Raw genomic sequence first — 25049 nt, forward strand, 5'->3', positions numbered from 1 at the left:
ATGCCATTCTATATTCAAAATTCAAATTCAACGTAAGCTTTCAGTATATACTGACATATTCACTACACTTGTATACAATGTCACAGATTCTTATACGGCAGCAATGGCTCAGTGGTTTGAGCAATTACCTGCCACCACAGAGGACCTAGGTTCAAACCCCGCTTGGACAATTCTTCAGCTAGTGCAGCGGCGCTTTGACTGGTGAACAGGAGGCAATGGTTCGAATTCCACCTTAGTCAGATTGCAGTTTATGTTATTTTTCTTCATTTATCTTTCTACTACAATTATTACTTTGTAATTTTCACATAATGTATCTTTCTTTTTACTTCATAACATTCATTTTAGCATTCAGCTTTCAGCATTCCCACGCAATTTCTCCAGAAATTGCACTTTGTCTAGTTAATAGTGAGTCTCTGGCGCTTAACTTCACTCATGACAGTGAGCCGGTTAAAAAGCAAAAAGCTACAGGTTTAGTTTGAAAGGGTTTAAGTTGGGGATGAACCGAAATTAAATTTTTGGGCCGGAAACCGAAAAGGAGAAATGCTTGGCCGAAAACCGAAACACAGGGAAAGAAAATTATGCACATTTTTTACTATCATTGCATTTATTATAATTAATTCAACTCCCGTGTTTCGTGTTTAGTTCAAACAGACGCTTGCAGCGTTTTTGTTGTTGTTGTTGTTGTTGTTTTTTGCTTGCGTCACTACAACATCCTATTTCGGCCATATCCTTTTGGCTTGAATTTTATTTTCGGCCGAATGCCGCAAATGCACATTTTTGCCATTTTCGGCCTAAAATTTTCGTTTGGACACATGGCCTGCCTCTTATGAGTAAGGCTTGTCTGGGTCAATTTGGGATACGCAAGAGACAAACCTGTGTTTTGAGTGTTAATTATTTACTTTCAGTAATGTTACTTCCTAGTAGGGGTGTTAAAAAAAAATAGTTTCGGCGATATATCGCGATATTACCGTGCACAATTCTAGTATTGATTCAATATGCGGCCAAATCGATTTTTAAACATACAATTTTGATGGAAATATTCAACAAAATATCTTACTTGAGATTAGCTTTTAAACCAAGAGTGCCATCTAGAGGAGTGAAAAAATTTCACAGGTGCTTCATAAAGCTTCATTTGTCTGTCTGTCTGTTTGGTTAGCTGTTTAGCTAGCTGGCCATTTTAAACCAAGAGCACCATCTAGAAAAGTCAAACAATATCACAAGTGTTACATGAAATTTCATTTGTCTATGACTACTGATTAGTATTTGCAAAATTTTGAATAAAAAAAAAAATCGCAATAATCGACTTAAAGGTTCGTATCATGGTTAATCGGTATCGAATCGTGACCTATGAATCGTAATATGGATCGCCAGGTACGAGGCAATTCACACCCTTACTTCCTAGCATACTTGAGCAGAATGAATTTTCAACCTCAATAATTTTTTTAAGTCTCACCTTATAACCAGGTACAGTAAATCCTGCTATTCGGAGACCTTCCATAAATAATAAAAAACCATACAACAAATCGGTCGGTGTTAAATTTCCAATGTTCGATCAAATATGCAGTAAGCAGTGTTATTTTAACACTGTCAGAGTACATTTCCTTGAGTGTAGGGGCGGACGTTTGGTGTGACCTGAATAGCACCACCTTGAGTATTAAATTGACGACACCCTCATTTCTGGTGAAGGAGAAACTTTCCAATTTTTCCAGTGCGCTGTTGACATTTCAATAGCAATACATCCAGTTGTTGCTGTTGGGCAGTTGTGGCTCAGTGGTAGAGTGGTCATCTCGCAACCCTGAGACCGTGGGTTTGATCCCAAGCCAGTGTGATTATGTCAAAGTATCCTTAAACAAGATACTGAACCTCCAGTTGCTCCAGATGCCGTGTCATCAGTAGTCAAAAATGTAAAGCGCTCTGAGGGCCTTGTAAGGAGGAAAAACGCTACATAAATGAAGTATCGTTTACTAGAGTTAAGTGTAGTTTGAGTTAAGTTTTTAACACTGACACTAGTGCAATACACTCAAGTGTTTAAACACCAGAGTTGAGTGTAGTTTGTCAGATTTAAATGTTTAAGACTAGTTAACACTACTGTAGAGTACTTTCAACACTACTCAGTGTTTTCCAGTGTACATTTTTAACACTACACAGTGTTGGAGTAACACTGGTTAAATGTGAAAATAAGTAACACTTTTAAAAGTGTCAGATTTACACTCATTGGTGTGGACACACACAAACACTTTTGTAGAGTTAGATTTAACACTCTTAACACTGGCGATTTTGCTGTGAGAAGTTGATGCCTAACCTCAAAAATAAAAATGTGCCGAGAACCCTCCCACACCTATGCTAAAATTGCTGACAACATTCCAGTTTCTACTCTTAAATCTTTTCCTTGAAATGAATACGAAATCATTAGGGCTGATGTGCAACATACAATATCATGAATGTTTTGTTTTCCACATTATTGTTAGCCCTCTAACTCCAAACCAGTTATCTGTACTAAATCCAAGTTCATGATGCTTTTGTTCCTGGCTTGTGAATCGTAACCTGGCAATAGCCAGGTTGATAACTGTGATTCACTCGAGAGTTCTTCACATTATCAATCTGGGACTGCTCGGGAAAGGCGTGACATTCTGTACAATACTTCGAGCTGATTGGACGATGCGGCATCTTGTGCACATTGTTTTAATCGATCGCCGCAACGGATGAAAATGTCTTCTGTCTCATATTAGGAAAAAGAAAAAAACACAAACATCTTTACTAGATAAAAATGCTCGAAGCGCCTCTCGCTGTTCAACATTCAACAAATTGCAGCGTCCATTCGTCTGTTAGTTTTGTTTCTTTTCCGCGGCGTCGGCGCGTCCTGGTTTCATCACAGCCTATCCTGCCCTAAACAGCGCCTGATTGGTCCGACTCCAACCTGAAAAGGTCGGTCGCGAACATATCAGCGGGAGCAGTACAAGATAGATCCTTGTAGTATTTGTGAACAAATACTGTGAGAATTCCGCTTGCTGGCAAGGTTAGTTAAATCGTGCAGTCCTGGAAATGACTTAAAGTCTCCAAGAAAATGACTGTTTTTAACTGACAGATAATCCCCAAATCAGTGGAGAGCTGTGCTTTTACATACTCCCATACATACTACTCCCATACTTAATTTATGGTTTAGAGAAGGCACTGCTCAAATACTTGGAGAACCAAACCAACCTATTATGTCTTTCTGTTTTTTTCTCCACCCATCAGGATTGACAGGATTCCAGCCAGGCCCATTGGGAGAGGACAATGGCCCTGAGCGACGCGATTGATGACCCTCTGGCCCCCAGCAGTGAAGGACATCCTCTCTGTGGCGATGGAAATGCACCTTCAAATCCCAGTACACCAGACGGCAATGTCCAGGAGCCTATCACAGCTGCCTCAAATGGTGATGGCCTTACAGCTGAGGCAGATGAAGAAACCTCAGTTAGGAATGCAGCATGTAGACAGCTGCAAAAGAAGCCAAGATCACACGTCCAGAGAACAAACAGACCAACCCAAAACGGTGAAGTTGTCAAACAGAACGGAACTTTGAGGACTCTCCCCCACCCGACTGCCAGTGCAACTTCCCCCAATGTCACAGACTCTCAGACACTATCCAAACGCCACCTTTCATCTGCCCCGTCCCCGTCCTCCCCTTGTCTCCAGCCCTCACCATTCTGCTGCCAGCAGTGTCATTTCCATTCCTTTTGCTGCTCCTGCGGTCAGCAAGATTGCCCTCGCTTCCAGATTCCAGGCACGGGGCATGGGCCTGGCTTGGTTCCTCATGCCAGGAGCCCCCTCCCCTGCTCTTGTTGTACACCTGCCTGCACTTACTCACACCCTAGGCCACATCTTACACACCCTACCACCCCACTTTGTCTACACCATCACAGTCACCAACCTTGGCAGGAGCACCTCCAGAGTTCAACACATCCTACTGGAATTAGGTATGAGTCATGGTGTTTTTGTTTTTTGTTCCTTATTACTTGTCTATGTGTCAAACTCCCGGCCCGGTTTGCGATTACATCCCGCCTGTGCATAGGTTCGATAAATAACATTCACTCGCAGCCATTTTCACTGAAACAACCCCCTTGGCTCTCGGCTGCTTTACTGGATTTTGACTGATTTTGCAAGGCCCATAGATTATTGTGTTCTATTGCTACAAAAACATGGACCCTACCGAATGAAAGATTACAGTCTCTTCTTTCATCAGGGAAAAAAGTATATTTGTATCTGTTTCCGTTTTGCAGCAATTAGCATTAGAATATAACTAAATTCCATCATTACTCACAAATCTGTTGAAAACACTGGCAAAAAGAGCTTATTCTCTTATACCCTGCTGACCCGTACTCTACAGTTCAGAGGCATCAAAGCCTTCTGTATGCTCAAGAATAATAATAAAAAAAACTGTGGTGTGCGCACGCATGCTAATCTAATCACAGCATATTCTGATCAATATTTCATTTGTGGAATATGAATTAAGCAGAAAAATCCACCTGTTCTTGTCCATCTCAAGAGGCAGCCATTTTCCACTTGCTGTTGACTAAAAATGACATCACAGTGACTAAGGGCTCGCTCAGGTAACGACCGTCATGGCTCACCTGTTTACTGGGTATGGTCATGTGACAAGCTGAGCCCTTAAGAACTGTGAAGTAGTGTTAATTTATCAGACATTTTTAAATTTTGTCTCAGTTTTAGTTCAGTATAAATCACACTTGTTATTATAATTAGTCAACCTCATCCCGTTTTTATTTAGTCAACTTTTAGTTTAAGTCTTTATTTTAGTCCAAGAAAACATACTTGCATTCATCTAGTTTTAGTCAACAGAAACTGTCAACACTTTAGTCTAGTTTTAGTCAGGACAATCATTTTACCCCTGTTTTGTTAGCAGACAATGTTGAACATTTCGGAACTAAAACCATTTCACATAAAAATGTTCTCATCTTTTTGATAAAAAACATCTTCACAGTATATCAACGAGTGTAGTTACTATGGCTCCATTCTACGAGCTAGTAAATTAGCCAGCATTAGTTAGCGATCGGATTAACATTATTGTTGGAACGTTATAGCCTTTGGATTAACTATATTTACTTTTTTTGTTTTTGTTTTACCTTTCACTTGAATCCACCTCCTGTTAAAATCATATAATAATCTTTGTCTTTGTTTATGAACTAAAATGTCCGTAGATTTTAGTCCAGTTTTTGTTAAGTGAAGTAAATTTTCGTCTGGTCTTCTAGTCGACGAAAATGCATACTTATGTAGTCCCAGTTATTGTTTATTAATGAGGGAAGTCTAGTCTAATTTTCGTCTGATGAATTGTGTGTTGACGAAAATATTTTCATTTATTTTTTGTTAATGAAATTAACACTACTGTGATGTCATTTTTAGTCGACAGCAAGTGGCAAAATGGCTGCCTCCTTAGATGAATTTTGCTGTTGAATTCATATTCCACAAACGCAATATTAATCAGAATACCGTGTATTAGACTAGTGGAGGTGCATTGAGCATATTAGAGAATATATGTTTGACTTGACTTTAAAGTCATTTGCTGGCAAAACCTTCCTGTTTTTCCTAGTAACCCTTATTTAGTGAGGAGGGAGTTGACTTTTCCTCTCAAACCACATCCCATCACCGCATCTGCAACTGGGACCATTTAATGCCATCCATAATAATTTGCATAATCCTATATTTACCAGTGCTGTGAAGATGGGGATGCAGTGGGATACATTTTTTAGATAATTATTTACTTATGTGCTCGCTCATTTTTATGTTAGCTTCATTTTATTTATTTATTACTCTTATTCTTACTTTCTAACTCTGGAAGAACATTTTAGGGTGTGTTGCAAGATGGGATTTGTATAGTAGAACATATTCATTCCTGTGTGGGCTATGGCTTTTTCTTTCATACATTTAATCAATGCTTTCCTCAGTTTTCTTTTACTTTCTTTTACCTCCATAACACACCCCTCCCCCTCTACAAATTCTCATCCCTCTTGTGAATGGGGAACAGATGTGGCATTGGATCTTTGGAATCTTTTTTTAAGCTGGTGTCTATCGGGCGGTGAATGCGTGCCAACGTTTCTGTCAAGGGTCATGAAAGATATCCGCAGACCACAACTAATTAAAACACAGCTACTGTATGTGTCTGCTCAATGGCAAAGTAAAATTGTGTTGATAAGCACAAACACTGACCATAAATTTATGTGAAGTGGGATTTTTTTTCCCCAAGCCAAGCAAATCCCCTCGGTACATGATCCCGAAGGGTTAAGTATGCACTTGAGCCACAGCCAGTTCCAAGGCTTTACATGAGAGGTTATGATAGATTCTGTGCGGAATAAGTAGGGGGTGGTGGGTGTAAGTGGGTAGAACAAGTCAAATGTGTGTGTGTGGGGGGGGGGGGGGGGGGGGTTGTCTGATACAGTTGCACCTGAGGTCACACAGACCTGCTCTTACCTGCATGGTGACCCTGCACCAGCTAACAAAGTGATCATTCTCATTCCGTGGTCTGAGGTGGAGTATTTGACTTAGCCCACTCACACTCATGTTCATCTGAAGTTTAAATTTCTAAACCACAAGTTTAGATTCATGCTTTGTGAGATAACAGTAATCCTTTTGTCACATACTTTTTTGGGTTGGTTGACGGAAGGTGCGAGTTCATCCTGTGCAAGAACGTTTGGTCAAAGTGTGTAATTCATGCTTTGGGATCATCCAGAACAGCAACATGGATCCCATGACCATTGTACTGGGTCTATAATCTGTTCCAAATTAGGCTTGTAACACCTCTGTATCCCAAAATATCCACTGCAGGACAGAGTTGCTTGAAGTAGCATAATGTGGATTGATTATTGAGCAGCAGTGGACCCTGCTGGCACAGTAGGAGTCGTTAGCAAGGTGGATGTACAGTACTAGAATTATACATTAATTTAGAAAAATTCCACAGTACTGTTATTCATTCTATATCAACTCAACTTTATGACAGCAGTCCTCAGTGTTGAAAGCAATTCTATGGTATATTTGTTTCCCCTTTCTGGCATTTTCTGTATTTCTCCTGATACCAAACAAGGCTTTGAAACTCAATTTTGCCAGCATTTTTTTAAAACCAGTCACCACACACTTAATACACTTTTCTAAGACAGCCATTAACATTTTCTCACATTTCTCTATTTACACACTCTCCAAGCTGAAACTGTTGTAGATTTAAAATATTAAGTACTTTTATGTAATAAAAACCAAAGGTCAAATCTTGTTTTGAGGCAAAAATATTTAACATTTATTTAAGAAAATAAATAAATAATAATGTTTGTCCATTCATCCATTTTCTTCTTATTTGTGCCTGGTATAAATGTTATCCTAAAAAATGGAAAAAGAAAAGATAACTTTTAGAAATGTCAAATTTCATTTTAATAATGTACCATGTTGGACAATTATTAATAGTTCTGATACCGGTGCTGCATTAGAACAGTAGTGGGGTTTCCATCCACCCATTTTTATTAAAAATTTCAAGAAATGCGAAAATAAAATTGAATGTAGACGTTAGAAATCCGCCCCAAAAAATTACGCTTGAAGGGGGTGATTTTGAAGCGTATCGGAAAAAGGAAAATGTAGTATCGGAATCGTATCGGGGGCTAAAAAACAGTATCAGAATAACGCTACTTGTGGTAACATGCCGATGCCATTATTTCCAACGCTAATGTAGGACTTTGGATGCAGCATCTTGTGTTTTGCTCATGCACGACATTCACTGATGTGTGACGTGTTCACTGCATGCCAAGCCAAGATATCATTTTGGCCCTTGAATGTTCTGAACCAATGGCAGGCCAGGTTTTTCATGTTGAGAAAAAAAAATAGGTATCGCATCGGCCGATACTGCAAAACTGGGAATCGGTGGCCAAAAAAACGGTATCGGAACAACACTAATTATTAATAGTGACTCGTGTATTTCCCTGTCTTCTGACCGTGCCTTTCCGTACTAGCGTCGCTCTGCTTTAGCATAATTTTCCAGTAAAGGCCTTGGTGCAGGTATTTTTAAGTTTTTCCAGTGCTAAACATGGTTATGGGTAGTTTTTGTTGCAGTTTTTTCTTCTGGGTGAGAAGATTCTTATAAACAGAAATGCCATCTTCGATTATATTTGAGAACAGGTTCTCCATTAGTAAATCAGAATGCAGAACAAAATGGTGGTTTGTATGCCATACGCTGTAAAATAAATACAATTTACAGTCAGAAGTGATGGCGAAAGCGCGGTTAGAATAACATAGGGCATAGTATTCTTGAGTACAAAGCAAATTTAGCTTTTGAAGGGCTACTTTCAGGATGCGTATGATATTTGAGTGCATGTTATTCTCGAAAAATTACGGTAACTGTAATTAAAGGGTGACACTTTACAGATTATCTACAAAATGCTCATGAGACTGCAGTGATCGACTTAAACAGCCAGAAGCAGCAAGATACAGGGGGGGGGGGGGGGGGGGGGGGGTACCGCTGCGGCCTGGCTAGCTGCTGAAAAATGAGAATGTTGACAGTACGTCACTCTTTGATCCTGCCTTTATGGTCCAGCACAGGTGTTTACTCTTAAGATGAATATCTTTACAAGTTTTGTCCCTCATGCTAGTATATGACGGGGCTTACAGAGAGGGAGAAGAACATGGTGTGTGAAGATTGAAGGAAAATGTCGGAACATGTAAATGGTAGGGGTGAGCATAATAAAGCTGAACTTGAAGGGGCCGCAAATTGAAAACAATATTGTCTTAGGTTTCATTTTACCAGCCATGGTTCCTAGATCTCGTTTCCATGTTTTGACAAACTCCCCTCCATTTTATGGCTTTTTAGCCTGTGCAATGTTCCAAGCAAGTTGATACGAGTCCTTTATAAATTTTGGGAGCAACTGTGTCAGTCCCCTTTGTAAATTCCTGGCTGATGTTTGCATTGAGTGAACACAAGTGCGGCTGAAAATTTGAAGTCTTGAAATGTTCTAGTGATGCCTGAACACATCATGCAGAATAGGTTGCCATTATGTTCAACAAAAACAGTTTTAAAACTTCCTGTGTTCATCTTAATGTTTATATTTTGCATTTTTCCCCCTGCCATTTTCATAGCAAACTTGATAGCAACACTACTCAACACTTACACCCACAATGCATTCAGTCGCGAGTCACATGACTTGGACTCAAGCTGACTTAAGTCGCTAATGTTATGACTTGCGATTTGCTTGGCAAACACTTGACTCGACTTGACTTTGAAGTCATTGTTTATGTAGTGTGTCTTGCTTTTGAAAGAAAAGTTATTTTTTGTGCCATGTGTGCCACCGATCTGGCAACACTGTCCACCAATATTGCAATATGACAACTGCAATTTGTGTTTGTTTGCTTAAAGGGGAAGTCAACTTTAAACATTTCTTGACAATAATATGTTATATTTGACCTCACTAGTCTAAACATGACATTCTGATTAATATTACATTAGTTAAATATGAGTTATGCCAGAAAATCCAGTCATTTTTATCCATCTCATGGGGCGGCCATTTTGCCACTTGCTGAAGATGACATCACAGTTGCTCAGGGCTCAGGCAACGACCAATCACAGCTCACCTGTTTTCTGAAGATGAGCTGTGATTGGCTGTTTCCCTAGACCTGAGCAACTGGGATGTCTTTTTTGCTCGACAGCAAGTGGCAAAATGGCCGCCTTCTGATATTGATAAAACCTACTGGATTTTGCTGCCTAACTCATATTCCACTAACGCAATATTAACCAGAATACTGTATTTAGACTAGAGGGGCTGCAAAGAACATATTATTGTCTAGATTTTTTTTTTAGGTTGACTTACCCTTTAAGTCTGTTGAAAACACAAGGGACCTCCCCACAAATTGTTTGATAAACACTGAAACAGAACTACTTTCTGATTTAAAACAATGTTTTGTTGTGTAGCAAAAACAAATAATAACTTGTTTCTGTTGAGTAATTAATTTCTTTCTTGACTGGCTTTCAAACAGTTGGCACTAGTGTATTAATTGTCTGGCCCTGGGCCATGTTTTTCTGTCTACTCTTGTAATGACATTTTTTAAATAGGTGCACGTCGCCTATTTCTTGGCTTGCTCAAAAGCTAATCATGTGCAGCGTTCCAGCAAGACTCAAATCAGGGTTAGGGAGGCCTTATTGCTGACACTAATTGCTTGAAGGCCTGTTTCATAGAATATTTGCCCACCTGTCTGGCAGTGAACGTTCCACATTCAGCCACGGTTTTTAAAACGTATTAAACAAGGTCACAATTATGTGCTTTCTAAATTGAAGAACAAAATGATTAGTGGACTTGACGTACTTAATTCGTTTTCACTTGTTCGCTCATTGTTCATTGCCTTTTTGGTCCATTGACTTTACTGCCGCTAATGATCTGCCATCATTGTCATTCATTTTTACAAAGTAAAGTTGTGATTACTTTCTAAACCCACCCATGATTGGGGAGTCTTTGTTACAACCAAAACACAGAATAAATGACTTAATCTTGATCATTTTACAAGCTTCAGCAATCATTGTTTGTCTTTTGGGGTCTAGAATCATTGTTTTGTTTTTGTTTGTTTTTTACCGGTAACCACAATTCTCATGATAATCTGCATTTGGTGTAGGAGGGCTTACACAAATTGCCATACTCTCACACACGCTCCATTACACCCCTCCCACCCCCAACATTTTTCCAGTTTCTTTGCTCTGTCAGCAGTGATGAGTGAATTGCCAGTGGCCTGTGTTTACCTTATTAATTAGCTCAGTGATCCAGAAAGACTCCTGCAGGTAAACAGAAAAACAGTGAACGTTACATAGAGAAAGAAAACTAAGACAGAAGCCAGGGAAAGGAAAGAGAGGCAGAAGTTGGATGGGGAACAACTTGGAGCGATCTGACCGTTTTTCAATAATGGAGTCCTATTGTATCTAATCTATCACATAATATTTGCAAAAAGCTCAAACATGGCATTACTATAATATAGCAAGTAATGTTTTTGATATTCACAATATGGATCATGTGGATTTTTTTCAAACGTTGACTAAAATTAAGTTTTAAATTACATTTTTTCTCAATTAAGTTCACTACATTAGTTTTTTTTCTCCAAAAGTGACAGCAAGATTATGTCTCCCTGGAAATAACTTAAAGCCGTTTTTCCATAGTTGTCTTTTAGGGAGACTGTTAACTCATTTGCTCCCCAAAACGTCTAAAAACTATTTTAAATATTGACATAGTCCCCAAAACTTATTTATACATTTTTTAAGTTTGTTTTATTATTATTTAGGCTTTGATGCAGCCGCTGACCTGAAGAGGGTGCTTAAAGCAATGGTAGTGATTACAAAAAACGGCCAACAGGTGGCAGCAGAGTGTAAGAGACCAGGGCCATGTTGCAAAAAAAGCTATTTTCTCCAGTGTGTTCAACAGGTTTGTGAATAATGATGAAACTTAGCTATATTCTAATGCTAATTGCTGCAAAATGGAATAAGATACAAATATACTTTTTTTCCTGATGAAAGAAGAGACTCTAATCTTTCTTTTGGTAGGTTCCATGTTTTGATAGCAATAGAACACAATATTCTGTGGGCCTTGCAATATCAGTCAAAATCCAGTACAATAGCCGGGAGTGAAGGGGGTTGCTTCAGTGAAAATGGCTGGAAGTGAATGAGTTAATAATGTTTGAAAAATTTGCTAAGGCTAGTTTGTTCAATATTGCCAGAACAAATAGTTTTCATGTTTTCCACTACACACTTCGTACTGCAGTGTATCTGCTGCTGCTCATGTTGGGAGCCAAAGGTCACCTGGCATCATAAATAAATAGTTCTCTCCTCCTCCAAACTCTTGCACAATATTTTGGGGATTGGCCGCTGCTTGACATCAAAATGTAAATGTTATTTATCTCTCATTTTCTTTTTCAGCCCTGCATGGCCCTTTCGTTTCCCCAAAAGGTAAGGCCTGCCAAAATCGAAGTCTCCCGTTGATGGTCTGGATTGCAAAACTCTCTCCTCCTCTTCTCAACCCCCCACCCCATTATTCCCGTCATCCATCTATCACTGCTGTCATTCCTCAGCAGTGAGTCATGAATTATCTTGTGGGAGTAGTGTCTGTCTGTACCTGGCCTTTGTAAACCAGCAGACTGCATCTCATCATTTCTCAGTAACACAGCAAAAAGCATCTTGGTGCTAATTCAATATGTGTCCATATTCATAATTTGTCTGATTTTGTTAGACGATCTTGGACAACTACGAAAATTGTAATTTAAGTATCCTTTTTTTTCGTTTTCAGCTATGCTGAGCTGATAGCTGATTGGCCAGTGGTGGTGCTTGGTGTGTGCACAGTCCTAATTGTCGTGTGTGCCCTGGTGGGTGTCCTGGTTCCTGACCTCCCGGATTTCTCTGACCCTCTTTTGGTGAGTACTAATCCTGCCCTGCAACATAAAGTATACAGCAACTTATAAATGTGAGTTCACCCCTCACATTTCAGCATATTTTTAATTATATCTGTTCATGGGATAACACAGAAGAAATGACACTGTGAAAAGTTCTATAATTTATATAGCAGAAAAACACAAAATACAGTTATTAATAGCTAAACCCTTAGCAACAAAAGTGAGTACACCCCTTAGTAAAAATGCAGTGTAAACACTACCAACATGTATAGCCTATTATGTCTTGAAAAAAAAATTGGCAGAGCCTTGTCGTGTTGAAAAAAGTTTAAGTATACAAGTGCTTCATACATTCAACACTAACCGCTAAAGGAGGTTATGTAAAAAAATTAAAACAAATAAAACAATTTGACACTAGTCACTTTATTAAAGACCGGTATAACATCAAAATGAAACTCTTATTTTAAAACCAGATTACTCTACTGCCACCTTTTATCCTGGCAGATTATATAGCCACTGTTTTTTCTGTTTATCCAAATACACTATGTACATTTTTGCAAATCGTCGCTTTGCAGTTACCATGCGTTAATTAACAGTGACCTAGTGCCAAAAATCGACATGCTTTTATCTATTGTTTGTGTTTCGTCAAAGGGTTTTGAGCCTCGAGGAACTGCCATCGGCCAACGACTGGTCACCTGGAACAACATGGTGAAGAACACTGGCTACAAAGCAACACTGGCCAACTATCCCTTCAAATACGCTGACGAGCAAGCGAAAAAGTAAGTGAACCCAGCTGTCTCCGTGAATAAATACAGACATCGCTGTCAGACTTTCTCATTTAGCAGGCAGAGTTTCAATGTGCTTAGGATCATTAGTCTGCAACTGATCGATTCAAAATGTCTTTCACATCAGATTCAATTGGCTTGAGTGTGTACTTTGGCTTTGCAGTGTTCATTCGGTAGGAAAGTAACCACTCACTCAATTGAAGCCAGACAATTCAAAGTGTGAATCCCCTTGCAGACAAAAAAAAAGGAATTTGTGATCATCCCCTCCTCCATCTTTCAATGTTTCTGTCTGTAGACATAATTGTGTGCTTATGTCTGTCAGCAGCCTTATCCCTTGTCTGTCAACCCTGTCCCCCTTGCCCCCCTTTCAGAGGTGGGTAGTACTAGTAACTTACTATTTTTACCCCCTTTACGTTTACTCTTGTGCTTCTTGGATAAGTTTTACGTCTCAATTTTAATGCAGTGCACGTTTTACTTTGACTAGGTTTGGTTTAGAAAAAAAAAACACTTTTACTCCATTACATTGAATTATATATTCTCGCTACTTCAGGTTTTATCTACAGAGATTATTGCTAGTTGTGTTTATGTTTGGACGTTAGAAGTACTTGTTTCACCCAACTGTTGCAACAATCCAACGCAATTTAGTGCAACCTTGATTTAATAAACAAATTGGGGGCGGGGGTGGGGGGGTGGTCAATACGATACAAAATGTTTGTGTTGTACTTTTTTGTAGCCTTATCATAGCCAGTACTGTAGTTTTAAAGTTCATCCAAACGTATCTTGTATTCTACCTTTGATAGTACCGCCCCTGCTAACATTGGTGCGCTTTTTAGCCTGCTCTAATCGTATGTGATGAGAAATGCGACCAATCTTTTTCTGTTGATGGCGCCACAGCACTGGCACGTGCGGCCAATTCTGGAACTAACAGACTTTGAAAGGGACTTTATAAGGGGGCATTTTGGGTGGGCTGAACACTGTTTCCCATATGTTGTATCCGGGGTCCGTTGGTTTTGGGTCTGTTAAATCACAGTTCTATTGTACCACTCGTGGAACATGACAGAATTATTTTACCTTAAAGATGGGCTCCAGCTCACACGTGACCTGAACTGAAAAGCGGTATATAAATTGGATGAAGGGACTGTCCAAAGTAACAGCGATGTCATGCGCTCTCATCTGTTACGTTAACTTGAGTCATATTCTAAAGTAACAGTACTTTTACTTGGGTTTAATTTTTGTCTACTCTACCCACCTCTGCTTCCTTCTCCAAAGTCTTTCTGAGAAACTCAAAGGTAAATAACCTGATATAATAATAATGTAGTCATCTAATCATAATGATTTTCTGTTGCTTTCCAGTCACCAAGAACCCAAGTGGCCCGAAGACCACTTTGAACGAGAAAAACGGCATGCAGAGTGGGACTTCAGTAAAGAGTTTTTCTGCGATGTGCCTAGTAAGGTTTCTTTATTTTATTCTTATTTAAATTAATCAAAGTGGGATACATTGTACCTGTGATTGTATGTCTCTATCAGGCAAATGGTTTAATGAGCTTTGTTTTATTTGAACTAACTTGTATTAATCTGATCTAATTCTCCTTTATACTTCATGCAGGCTCAACCTATTCCAGACTGGTTTTCTCATCTGCCGAGGGGAAGAATTTATGGAGTATTCAGGCCATTAAATCCATGTGTAATCTGGACAACACAAGGGTATGAATGGGGAACAGCACAAAAATAAGTCTTGGTTATATTTTTATTATTTAGGTCCGTGCAAAGTGGTCAATAGATTAGGCTCCGATGCAACTCATCATCTCTACTATAGAGGTTTTCTTTATCATATATATATCATATATTCTTGATGTGAATTCCTGCCATACCGTATGTATTCATCTTTATGTTCTCACCTTAACATACACAAAACGTCCTCCTAAAAGTTCTTCCCTTTTCTGTTTGTGACCCAGAGATGAAACACCAAGTATTGGAAACCTCTGCTTTAGGTGCTCACTTAGGCGTTTCACAAGATAATAAATATTGTAAATTCATTTCAGTAAAGTCAAACTGCTACTTTATATTAAAATAATTAAACACATTACATTTCTTGTAATTTAAATGTAATTGTAAATTTTACAATTTCTCAGAAAAATAGGGATGGACAAGTATCGCTGCAAAGTATCGGGTCGATGCCGGCCTAATTTTAAGGTATTGAGTGGAGGGTGCCGATACCAGTCACCAATACTTAAAGGGATGACTCGTTGAGCTGTTTTCAACAGGTAAAAAGTTAATATTTTGTCTAGAATAAATTTGATAACTTCATTATTTTCCTTGTCCAATTAATACCTTTAACTCATTCACTCGCAGCCATTTTCACTGAAGCAACCCCCTTCGCTCACGGCTGTTATTCTGGGTTTTGACAGATTTTGCAAGGCCCACAGAATAGTGTGTTCTATTGCTATAAAAACATGCAACCTACCTAAAGAAAGATTAGAGTCTCTTCTTTCGTCAGGAAAAGAAAAGTATATTTCTATCTGTTTCCGTTTTGCAGCAATTAGCATTAGAATATTGCTAAGTTTCATCATTATTCACAAATCTGTTTAAAACAGTGGGGGCAAGAACTTGTTGCAACATGGCCCTGGTTGATCTCTTATACTCTGCTGCCACCTTGCTGGCCGTTTTTGTAATAACTACCATTGCTTCAAGCATTCTCTGCAGTTCAGAGGCTGCATCAAAGCCTTCTGTATGCTCTAGCATAAAAAAAAGTATAAATGCATCTTTGGCAGCATGGCAATATTTATAATAGAACGTATTTATACGTTTTTGGGAGCAAATGAGTTAAAAACAAAATTTTCCATTTGCTGTAGACTGAAGATGCCATCACTTGTGCTGAGGAAGTAGGTAACGACCAACCATGCTCACCTGTTTTCTGGGTTTGGTCAGCAAACTGAGCCATGATTGGTCATTACCTATTTCTTCAGCACAGGTGATGTCATCTTCAGTTGACATGTAAATAAGCAAGTGGAAATGTAGTTTTTAAAGGTATAAATTGTTCATGAAAAAAATAATGAAGTTATCGCATTAATCTGGACAAAATATTAACTTTTTACTCCTGAAAATGGCTCAATGAGTCAAGTTTCCCTTTAAGGCATACAAATATGACTGAGAGTTAACTCCTCCTCAGCAGTAGTTGGCGCTATGCTGCAGTAGTTTGAAATCATTATTTGTGTCAGAAAGAAAGGTCTTTGGTGACATTTTTTTGTCATTGTGTTAAATGAAATTTCATCTTCCTCATGGCAACAATTCATAGATTTTCTATGGGTTTTCATTATCTTAATATTATTTTATATTTTCCCAGAAAAAAGGCATTATATCCTATGTATTGTAATTCTACAGATTTATTTTCCTCTGTCAACAGGTGCGCTCTCACCGTGACTACTGGAGCCTCTGTCAGCGCACCAACGATGCTTCATGTTGCCCCAGCTGGACACTTGGGAACTACATCGCAGCCCTCACAAATAGGTCATCCTGCCAAATGATTACTGAGCGTGACGTATCGCACACGCTGAAGATTTTGCGCTCGTGCGCCAAGTACTACCACAATGGCACGCTGGGACCCGATTGCTGGGACATGGCCCTGAAGCGCAAGGATCAGCTCAAGTGCAGCAACGTGCCCCGGAAGTGCACCAAATACAATGCCGTCTACCAAATGATGCACTTCCTGGTTGATAAGGACTTCCTCAGTCCAAAGAGTCTGGAATTTCCTCCACCTGTCCTCATGTATAGTATGCTGTTCTCACCAACAGAGAAAGGAGAGTCTATGATGAACATTTACTTGGATAATTTTGAGAACTGGAACTCCTCAGACGGCATCACCACAGTCACCGGGATCGAGTTTGGCATTAAACATGACCTCTTTCAGGACTACCTCCTTACGGACACGGTGTACCCAGCGATAGCCATTGTGATAGTCCTGCTGGTCATGTGTGTGTACACGCGGTCCGTTTTCATCACACTAATGACGATAATCGCCATTATTAGCTCCCTCATTGTGTCTTATTTTCTCTACCGCATGGTCTTCAGCTTTGAGTTTTTCCCTTTCATGAACCTCACAGCTCTCATCATACTGGTGGGAATCGGTGCAGACGACGCCTTTGTGCTTTGCGATGTATGGAATTACACCAAATTTGATAAGCCCCATGCTGAGCTGGCGGAAACGGTCAGTGTGACTTTGCAGCACGCCGCCTTGTCGATGTTTGTCACCAGCTTTACCACCGCCGCTGCTTTTTATGCCAACTATGTCAGCAACATCACCGCTATCCGCTGTTTTGGCGTCTATGCCGGGACAGCCATCTTGGTCAACTATATCCTCATGGTGACGTGGCTTCCAGCTGTGGTGGTGTTGCACGAGCGCTATCTGCCAAATGCGTTGCCGTGTTCCAAGCCCCAACACCAGCAAACCGGTTACTGCATCCAGATGATTGTGGCAAGTTTTTTCCAGAAGGCTAGCAAATGCTTGTTTAGTGTTTCTGAAGCTTCTAGAATCGTCTTTGAGAAAGTTCTTCCCTGCATTGTCATTAAGCTGCGCTACCTCTGGCTCTTCTGGTTTCTTGCGCTTACAGTGGGTGGGGCATATGTTGTTTGCGTCAACCCAAAGATGAAGCTTCCGTCACTGGAGCTGGCTGAGTTTCAGGTGTTCCGATCCTCTCATCCTTTCGAGCGCTACGACGCCGAGTACAAGAAACTTTTCATGTTTGAGAGAGTGCATCATGGAGAGGACCTCCACATGCCTATCACCATCATCTGGGGCGTCACACCTGTGGATAACGGCGACCCCCTGAATCCCAAGAACAAGGGAAAATTGATGCTGGACAGCAGCTTCAACATCGCCAGTCCAGCGTCTCAGTTGTGGATCCTCAATTTCTGCCAGAAGCTTCGAAACCAGAGTTTTGTCTTTCAGTCGGACGAGCAGGACTTCACCAGCTGCTTCATTGAGACATTCAAACAGGTCAGTTCTTCTTGGATTCCTACCACAGCAATTCATTAGGTGCAAGCACGCCACCACTGCATAATTGTTCAACAAATTGTCTTCACGCACATCGTCGTTACAGCAGATTGATTGATGGGATCGAGAACCTATTGTTAAGATGATCCACCCGGAAGACACTGTGACAAAAGATCCTTGAATACACCTTTAATTTCATGCAACCTCAAGGAAAAATGCTATATTGTGATATACAGTAGGTCTTTCTTTAACTCTTTTACCGCCAAAAACGTTTAATGACGTTTGCTAAAATCCAAATGAATGCTGCCGAAAACGTTAATTGACGTTTACTACATTTTTTTTCTCATAATGGGCAGTGGAAGTTGTTGCGCAGCGCTGCCTACTCAATGGACTTGTGAAATCACAAACAGCTACTAACTATGGCCAGCAGATGGCAGCATTGTATCTCTTTTCAATGTTCTGCTGGTGTATGCAATTGCAGTGAAACAGATTGATATGATATAATGGAATGTTTTCAAGGATGACGTGAATGATCAAAGCCTTTGTCACATTAAATCTAATTCACAGAGCGTTACTAAACAAAAAAATATTAGTGTCAAAGTCACTGTTGTGCAGAAAATGTATCTATTCACAAAAAAGCTCATTTTCGCTGTGTCACTCAAATTACCTATTTTCAAACGGTGATTACTAAAGAACGGAATAAGGTAGAAACATACTTTTTTTTATAATAAAAGAATGTAACGCAATCTTTCATTTGGTACCCAGCATGTTTGTGTAGTCAAAGTACACAATATTCTGTTTACCTTGAAAGATGAGTTAAAATGCTCAAAATCAGCTGGCACTGTCGGGGTTGTTGTTGGTTTTTTTGATAACGTGTGGCAGTAAAATAGTTAAAATTATCTGTCATTGTTTTTTTTGGGGGGGGGGGGTGATCAAAAGTAGTAGCGGTATTGATACTTGGTGTCGGTGACGACTGGAGTTCAGTACTCGTACTGGTATCTATCTAAAAAAAATGTATTGGACATCCCTTCCCTTGTAACAATATACACTTGAAAAACAGTTGGAACAAAATGACCAACCCAGCTTTTTGGGTTATTTATTTAAATAAAAAATGTGGGTTAAATAAATAATCCAGAAACAAGCCCAACAATTTTGGGTTGTTTCATAAAAAGCAACCCCATTTTTTATTATTATTATTATTATTATTTTCTTTTCTTTTCTTTTTTGGAGATGGGTCAAAATGACTAACATACTCTAAATAAGTTGCATCCAAAATAGCACAATTCGGGTCAAAACCAACAGAGCCACAAAACCAAACAGATTCACAACTTGGCTCAATTTAACCCAATTGTTGGGTTAGTTTTTTTCTTTTTTTGTTGTTGTTTTGTATAAAACTACCCAATTTTCGGGGTTTGTTGGTATAGAACAGCCCAAAAAAATGGGTCAAACTGACCTAAGTAGTGGATTGGTCGATTTTCGACCCAACTGTTTTTAGAGTGTACATTGTTTAAATATTAACACTACAAGTTTAATAAATTGTACTTTAACAAAAAAAAAAAACTGTTATAATGTAAATACAAATGGAAAAAAAGCTGTTAAAAATTCAATACAAATGTCTTATCCTTAAAAGTTGATTACAACTGAACTGTACTTAAAAATGTATTGTAAATGTATACGTCTTTGCTAGGTTAATTTAATTTAACTTAATTGTATTTGGTACCTTTTTTTTTATGCACCACTGAAGGGATCCAGCATGCCACTACGCTTTGAGAAATCATCCTTTTAGGAAATCTAAAATATGAAATCACAAATAACTAAGCATAATGTCCAATAAGATTTCACAGACACCTTGGCACCAGTGTAAATTGTGCTGCTAAATACACCATCTGGATCTGGTCCTAAATTACAATAATTTCAACCTTTGACGAAGCCTAGAAGTAGCACATGAGCACCTCTTACCTCCATTTACCTATTGGTTACCTTGCTCTGTCATTTATCAGGATTTGTACTTTTCTCCTACTTTATTTTAACAGTGGATGGAGAACCAAGACTGCGAGGAAGCGTCCGTCTACCCCTGCTGCAGTCAATCCACCTTCCCCTACAAGCAGGAAGTGTTTGAGCTGTGCATCAAGAGGGCCATCATGGAGCTCGATCGTAGTACCAACTACCACCTGGACAGCAAGACGCCTGGACCTCGATTTGACATCAACGACACCATCAAGGCCATCGTTCTGGAGTTCAAGAGCACCTTCCTCTTCACGCTAGCCTATGAGAAGATGCACCAGTTCTATTGTGAGGTCAGAGCAAGTGAATGTGTTGTTAATTTTAATAATTTTTCGTACTTATGGATTTTCTCAAATGATAGCCTCTACTCTATTAGACACCGAGACCCTTTAAATTGTATTTGTATTTGGTCCCACTCTCAACAGAATTAATTACACTTGGAAGAGAGTAAAATAAATAAATAAAAATCACTAAAGGTTTGAGGCACAAATCCACAACTTGAGGTTGAGAGACAGCCAATCTACTCCCTGAGCCAGGCAGCTCCTGCTGTGTGTCAGCTGGAATCTTCGTAACTCCAATTTGGTCTCCTTTTGGATATAAGTAAACAGTAGCTGAATGTCATGAGTTCGTTCCTCAACCCTTGTGTGACTTTTTTTAATCAATAAATAAATATAGTAGAATTGAGTCAAAATCTCTCCTTGCGAAATTTACTTAGTGAAAAATCTTTAACTCAAACCCAAAAACTTTTTTTAATACTTTGTCCTTCACTCCAAAATTTTTTTTTATAAGTTGTTGTTTTTTAATGTTTTTTTTTATGGTAAAGCATACAGAAGGCTTTGATACAGCTTCTGACCTGAAAAGGTTGATTAGAAGTCGCTTAAAGCAAAGGTAGTTATTACGGCCAGCAGGTGGCAGCAAAGTATAAGAGATCAACCAGGGCCATGTTGCAACAAGCTCTTTAAGCCAGTGTTTTCAACAGGCTCGTGAATAATAATGAAACTTATGTATATATTCTATTGCTAATTGCTGCAAAATGGAAACAGATACAAGTATCCTTTTTTTTCCTGATGAAAGGAGAGACTCTGGCCTTTCTTTTGGTAGGTTCCATGTTTTCATAGCAATAGAACAGAATGTTCTGTGGACCTTGTAAAATCATTGAAAATCCAGTAAAACAGCCGGGAGCGACAGTTGTTGCTTCAGTGAAAATGGCTGGAAGTGAATGTGTTTTTTTCATGGAATAGGCAAATTCTCTCATACACACTAAAAATTATTTGGGTTCAAATTTACTCTGAATATTTTACTCTCTTCCAAGTGTAAATTTTACTCTGTTCAGAGTGGGACCAAATAGACTCAGTTTAGAGTAAAATTTACTCTACAGAATTTACTGTGTAGTAAGCAAGTAGTGTCCATTGGTGGCAAACTGACAGATTTAAAAATAAATGTAAATTTGTCATTGGAATTTTTTTTTATTGTGCATTACTCTTAAAACATAATTAACCATAATCGATGTTTGGTACTCTGTGGAGGAAGTAATCATATATCCAATGCCGTGATTTGAGCAAATGTTTTAAATGACAACTTGCAATAGTAGTAGTTGCAGTAATCATTTGTGGAATGTTCCCATCGCACTGAATGTAATAGTTACCTGTTGGTTATCCAGGTAGACGCCTGGATAATTGAGGAGCTGCGCCACGCCCCAGCAGGCCTCAGCCACGGCTGGTTTGTCAGCAACCTGGAATTCTTTGACCTTCAGGACAGTCTGTCTGATGGCACTCTGGTTGCCATGGCGCTATCTGTGGCCGTAGCCTTCAGCGTCATGCTCCTAACCACATGGAACATCATCATCAGCTTGTACGCCATCCTGTCCATTGCCGGGACCATTTTTGTCACAGTGGGCTCCCTGGTGCTCCTCGGTTGGGAGCTGAACGTCTTGGAGTCGGTCACCATTTCTGTGGCGGTTGGACTGTCGGTGGACTTTGCCGTCCACTACGGTGTGGCCTACAGGCTCGCTCCAGAGCCCGACCGTGAGGGAAAGGTGATTTTCTCCCTCAGCCGAATGGGTTCCGCAATTGCTATGGCCGCCTTAACCACCTTTGTCGCAGGGGCCATGATGATGCCCTCCACCGTGTTAGCCTACACCCAGCTGGGCACTTTCATGATGCTGATCATGTGCATCAGCTGGGCCTTCGCCACCTTCTTTTTTCAGTGTATGTGCCGCTGTTTGGGACCTCAGGGCACTTGTGGCCAGATCCCACTCCTCAAAAAGCTGCAGTGCCAGGCTTTCTCTGAGGACCGGTCCGAAGGCTCTCTATCCGACGGCAAGAACTCCGGTATAGGGAAATACCAGCTAGACAGTGGCAATGGAGAGGAGGAACATTATGAGCTAGAGCCGCTCGCTTCAAGTCATAAAACTGAAGGAAAACCTCAAGAGGATCTTGAGGTTTGCACTCAACGTCACAATGGAATAAACCCCCACCACCACAATTCTCAGTTTAGTCCTGAAAAAGAGCTAGTAGCCTCACTCAACACACCATGCCAGTGCCAGTACTCCCAAAACACGGACTGCTCATGCGGGGAACCACCTCCACAATGGACCCTCCGTTCTTGTCCTCGGCCTCTCCAAGACTCGCATCCCCACCCCCATCTCGTTGCAGGAAACTGTCCAAGCAAATCGGACCCAGTCTGCGCACAGCACTACGTCCCCTGTCCGCCTCCCCACGTGCACCGCTGCAGCCCAGGAAGGGTCGTTTACCCGAGACCTGCACCCTGCTGCCATCTTAAGAGTTATTGCGTCCATGCTGCGAGCTCAGAGGCATATTCAGAGCATAGATCCCCAGGCTTAGCCTTAAACCAGCGCACGGCTCAAAAACTAGACCCTAATACGCAACAGCCCAATCATCGGCCAGAAAGCCCAATACAGACTCAGTGCCCCTCCTCCACACAGGACTCAACTCACACAGACAGACATCAAGGGCATTGTAACCATACGTGCACCATAACCACAGAAAACGTAACACAGGAGGATGTTTGGCGTAAGATCCCTGGCCAGCAGGAGAGCGCCGCCGTCCCGCCGAAGGAAAATGTCAAAAAGTGCAAGCAGAACTCAAAACGTGAACGGGCATCTTCTGCCTCTCCAAAGAAACTCTACTGTTTTAACAGATCCTTGAAGGTGAAGTGCAACTCTGCTTCAGAGTTCAGTGTGCCAAAAAGTGAAACAAGCGTACCTCCCGTTATCATAAACAGCAGTCGCTCCTCTGAAAGCTTATGTTAGGATAAAAATACACACCGTAATACAAATAATGATATTGTGATACTAAGTGCCTCAGTGTGATTTTATGCATTCGCACTGACATGCTAAATAGTTGTATTTTTTCCGTTTATGGCCAAAGTGTTCTTTTTAAAACAATGTTAACACAATGTTTTTTGTTTTTTATTTAACTCATTCGCTCCCAGCCATTTTCACTGAAGCCAACCCCCTTTGCTCCCAGCTGTTTTACTAGATTTTGACAGATTTTGCAAGGCCCACAGAATATTGTGTTCTATTGCTACAAAAACATGGAACCTGCCAAAAGAAAGATTAGAGTCTCTTCTTTCATCAGGAAAAATGTGTATTTGTATCTGTCTCGGTTTTTCAGCAATTAGCATTAGAATATTTCATCATTATTCACATTCCTGTTGAAAACACTATCAAAAAAAGCTTTGCCCATGGCCCTAGCTAATCTCTTGTACTCTGCTGCCACTTGCTGGCTGTTTTTGTAATAACTATCATTCTTTTAAGCCACCTCTTCATGTCAAAATCTGCATCAAAGCCTTCTGTATGCTCTTGCATAAAAAAAACTTCTTTTTTTCTTTTTTTTGTTGGTATAAATACATTTTTGGGATTGAAGGACAAAGTATTTAAAAAAAAAAAAGTGTTTACATGTTTTTGGGTTTGAATTAGTTAAACAATGTGTCAATATACTGCAGACATTTGCACAGGAAGAAAAAAACTCATATATTTGCTATTAAATGCGATCACATGACCCGTGACATACGTATCACATTTCGTGCCATTTAAAACGGGAAATCATCCCCCAAAAATTATTTACTATAATACTGTATGTTCTATTCACCCCCACTAGTCTAAAAACAGCATTATGATTGGTATTCTTTATTCTTTATTAGGATCCCAATTAGCTTCCACAAAATGGTCACTAGTCTTCCTGGGATTCTCAAATAATTCAACAAAAACATACATATAAAATTACTGTATGTGATGAAAATGAAAACACTAAACAACAACAGTATTAACAGATAAAATAAGTAGAAACAGACGAACAACCATACACAATTTGAAAGGTCAAAAAAAAGAAAAGAAAAAAATAAAATAAATTAGTATTGTGTTTGTAGAATTTGAATTAAGCAGCAAAATCCACCCATTTTATCCATCATAAGGGGCGGCCATTTTGCCACTTGTTGTCAACTGCAATTTACATCACAGTTGCTTGGGGAACAAATAATGACCGATCAGATCTCACCGGTTTGCCGAGGTTTTTTTTTTTTTTTTTTGGTTTGGTCATGTGCCGTTCACAAGTTGAGCTGTGATTGGTCATTACCTGAGCCCTGAGCAACTGCAGTGTCATTTTTGGTCGCCAGCAAGTGGCAAAATGGCTGCCTCAAAATGTATAAAAACTGGTGGCTTTTGCTGCTTAAGTCATTTTCAACAAATGCAATATTAATCAGAATGCCATGTTTACACGGGTGGGGCTGCTTAGAACTATTATTGTACAGAACATTTCGGGTTGCCTTGCTCTTTAAAACCAGTGCTTGTCAACTGTTTTGTGTGCCATGAACGTCTTCGATGTATTATGTTCTGTACAATTAAAAATGTCTCACTTAATCACTGCTGT

General features: G+C 39.8%; 1 protein-coding gene across 3 annotated transcripts in view; it reads left to right on the plus strand.

The window, feature by feature from the left end:
- disp1 (dispatched homolog 1 (Drosophila)) overlaps nucleotides 1–25039 on the plus strand; it is a 72108-nt gene extending 47069 nt beyond the window's left edge. For all 3 annotated transcript variants that reach the window (XM_086060702.1, XM_086060703.1, XM_086060704.1), the window contains 9 exons: nucleotides 3238–3956; nucleotides 11915–11944; nucleotides 12282–12405; nucleotides 13033–13160; nucleotides 14520–14614; nucleotides 14773–14870; nucleotides 16570–18159; nucleotides 20190–20453; nucleotides 21821–25039. In XM_086060702.1, coding sequence (XP_085916828.1) covers nucleotides 3277–3956; nucleotides 11915–11944; nucleotides 12282–12405; nucleotides 13033–13160; nucleotides 14520–14614; nucleotides 14773–14870; nucleotides 16570–18159; nucleotides 20190–20453; nucleotides 21821–23431 — 4620 coding nt within the window. In that variant the 5' untranslated portion in view covers nucleotides 3238–3276 and the 3' untranslated portion in view covers nucleotides 23432–25039. The remainder of the gene's footprint in view (nucleotides 1–3237; nucleotides 3957–11914; nucleotides 11945–12281; nucleotides 12406–13032; nucleotides 13161–14519; nucleotides 14615–14772; nucleotides 14871–16569; nucleotides 18160–20189; nucleotides 20454–21820) is intronic.
- The last annotated feature ends 10 nt before the right edge of the window (nucleotides 25040–25049 follow it).

Source organism: Leptonotus elevatus, chromosome 18 (genome assembly GCF_054856555.1).
Source record: "Leptonotus elevatus isolate MCC_2025b chromosome 18, RoL_Lele_1.0, whole genome shotgun sequence".
In the NCBI taxonomy this organism is placed as follows: Eukaryota; Metazoa; Chordata; class Actinopteri; order Syngnathiformes; family Syngnathidae; genus Leptonotus; species Leptonotus elevatus.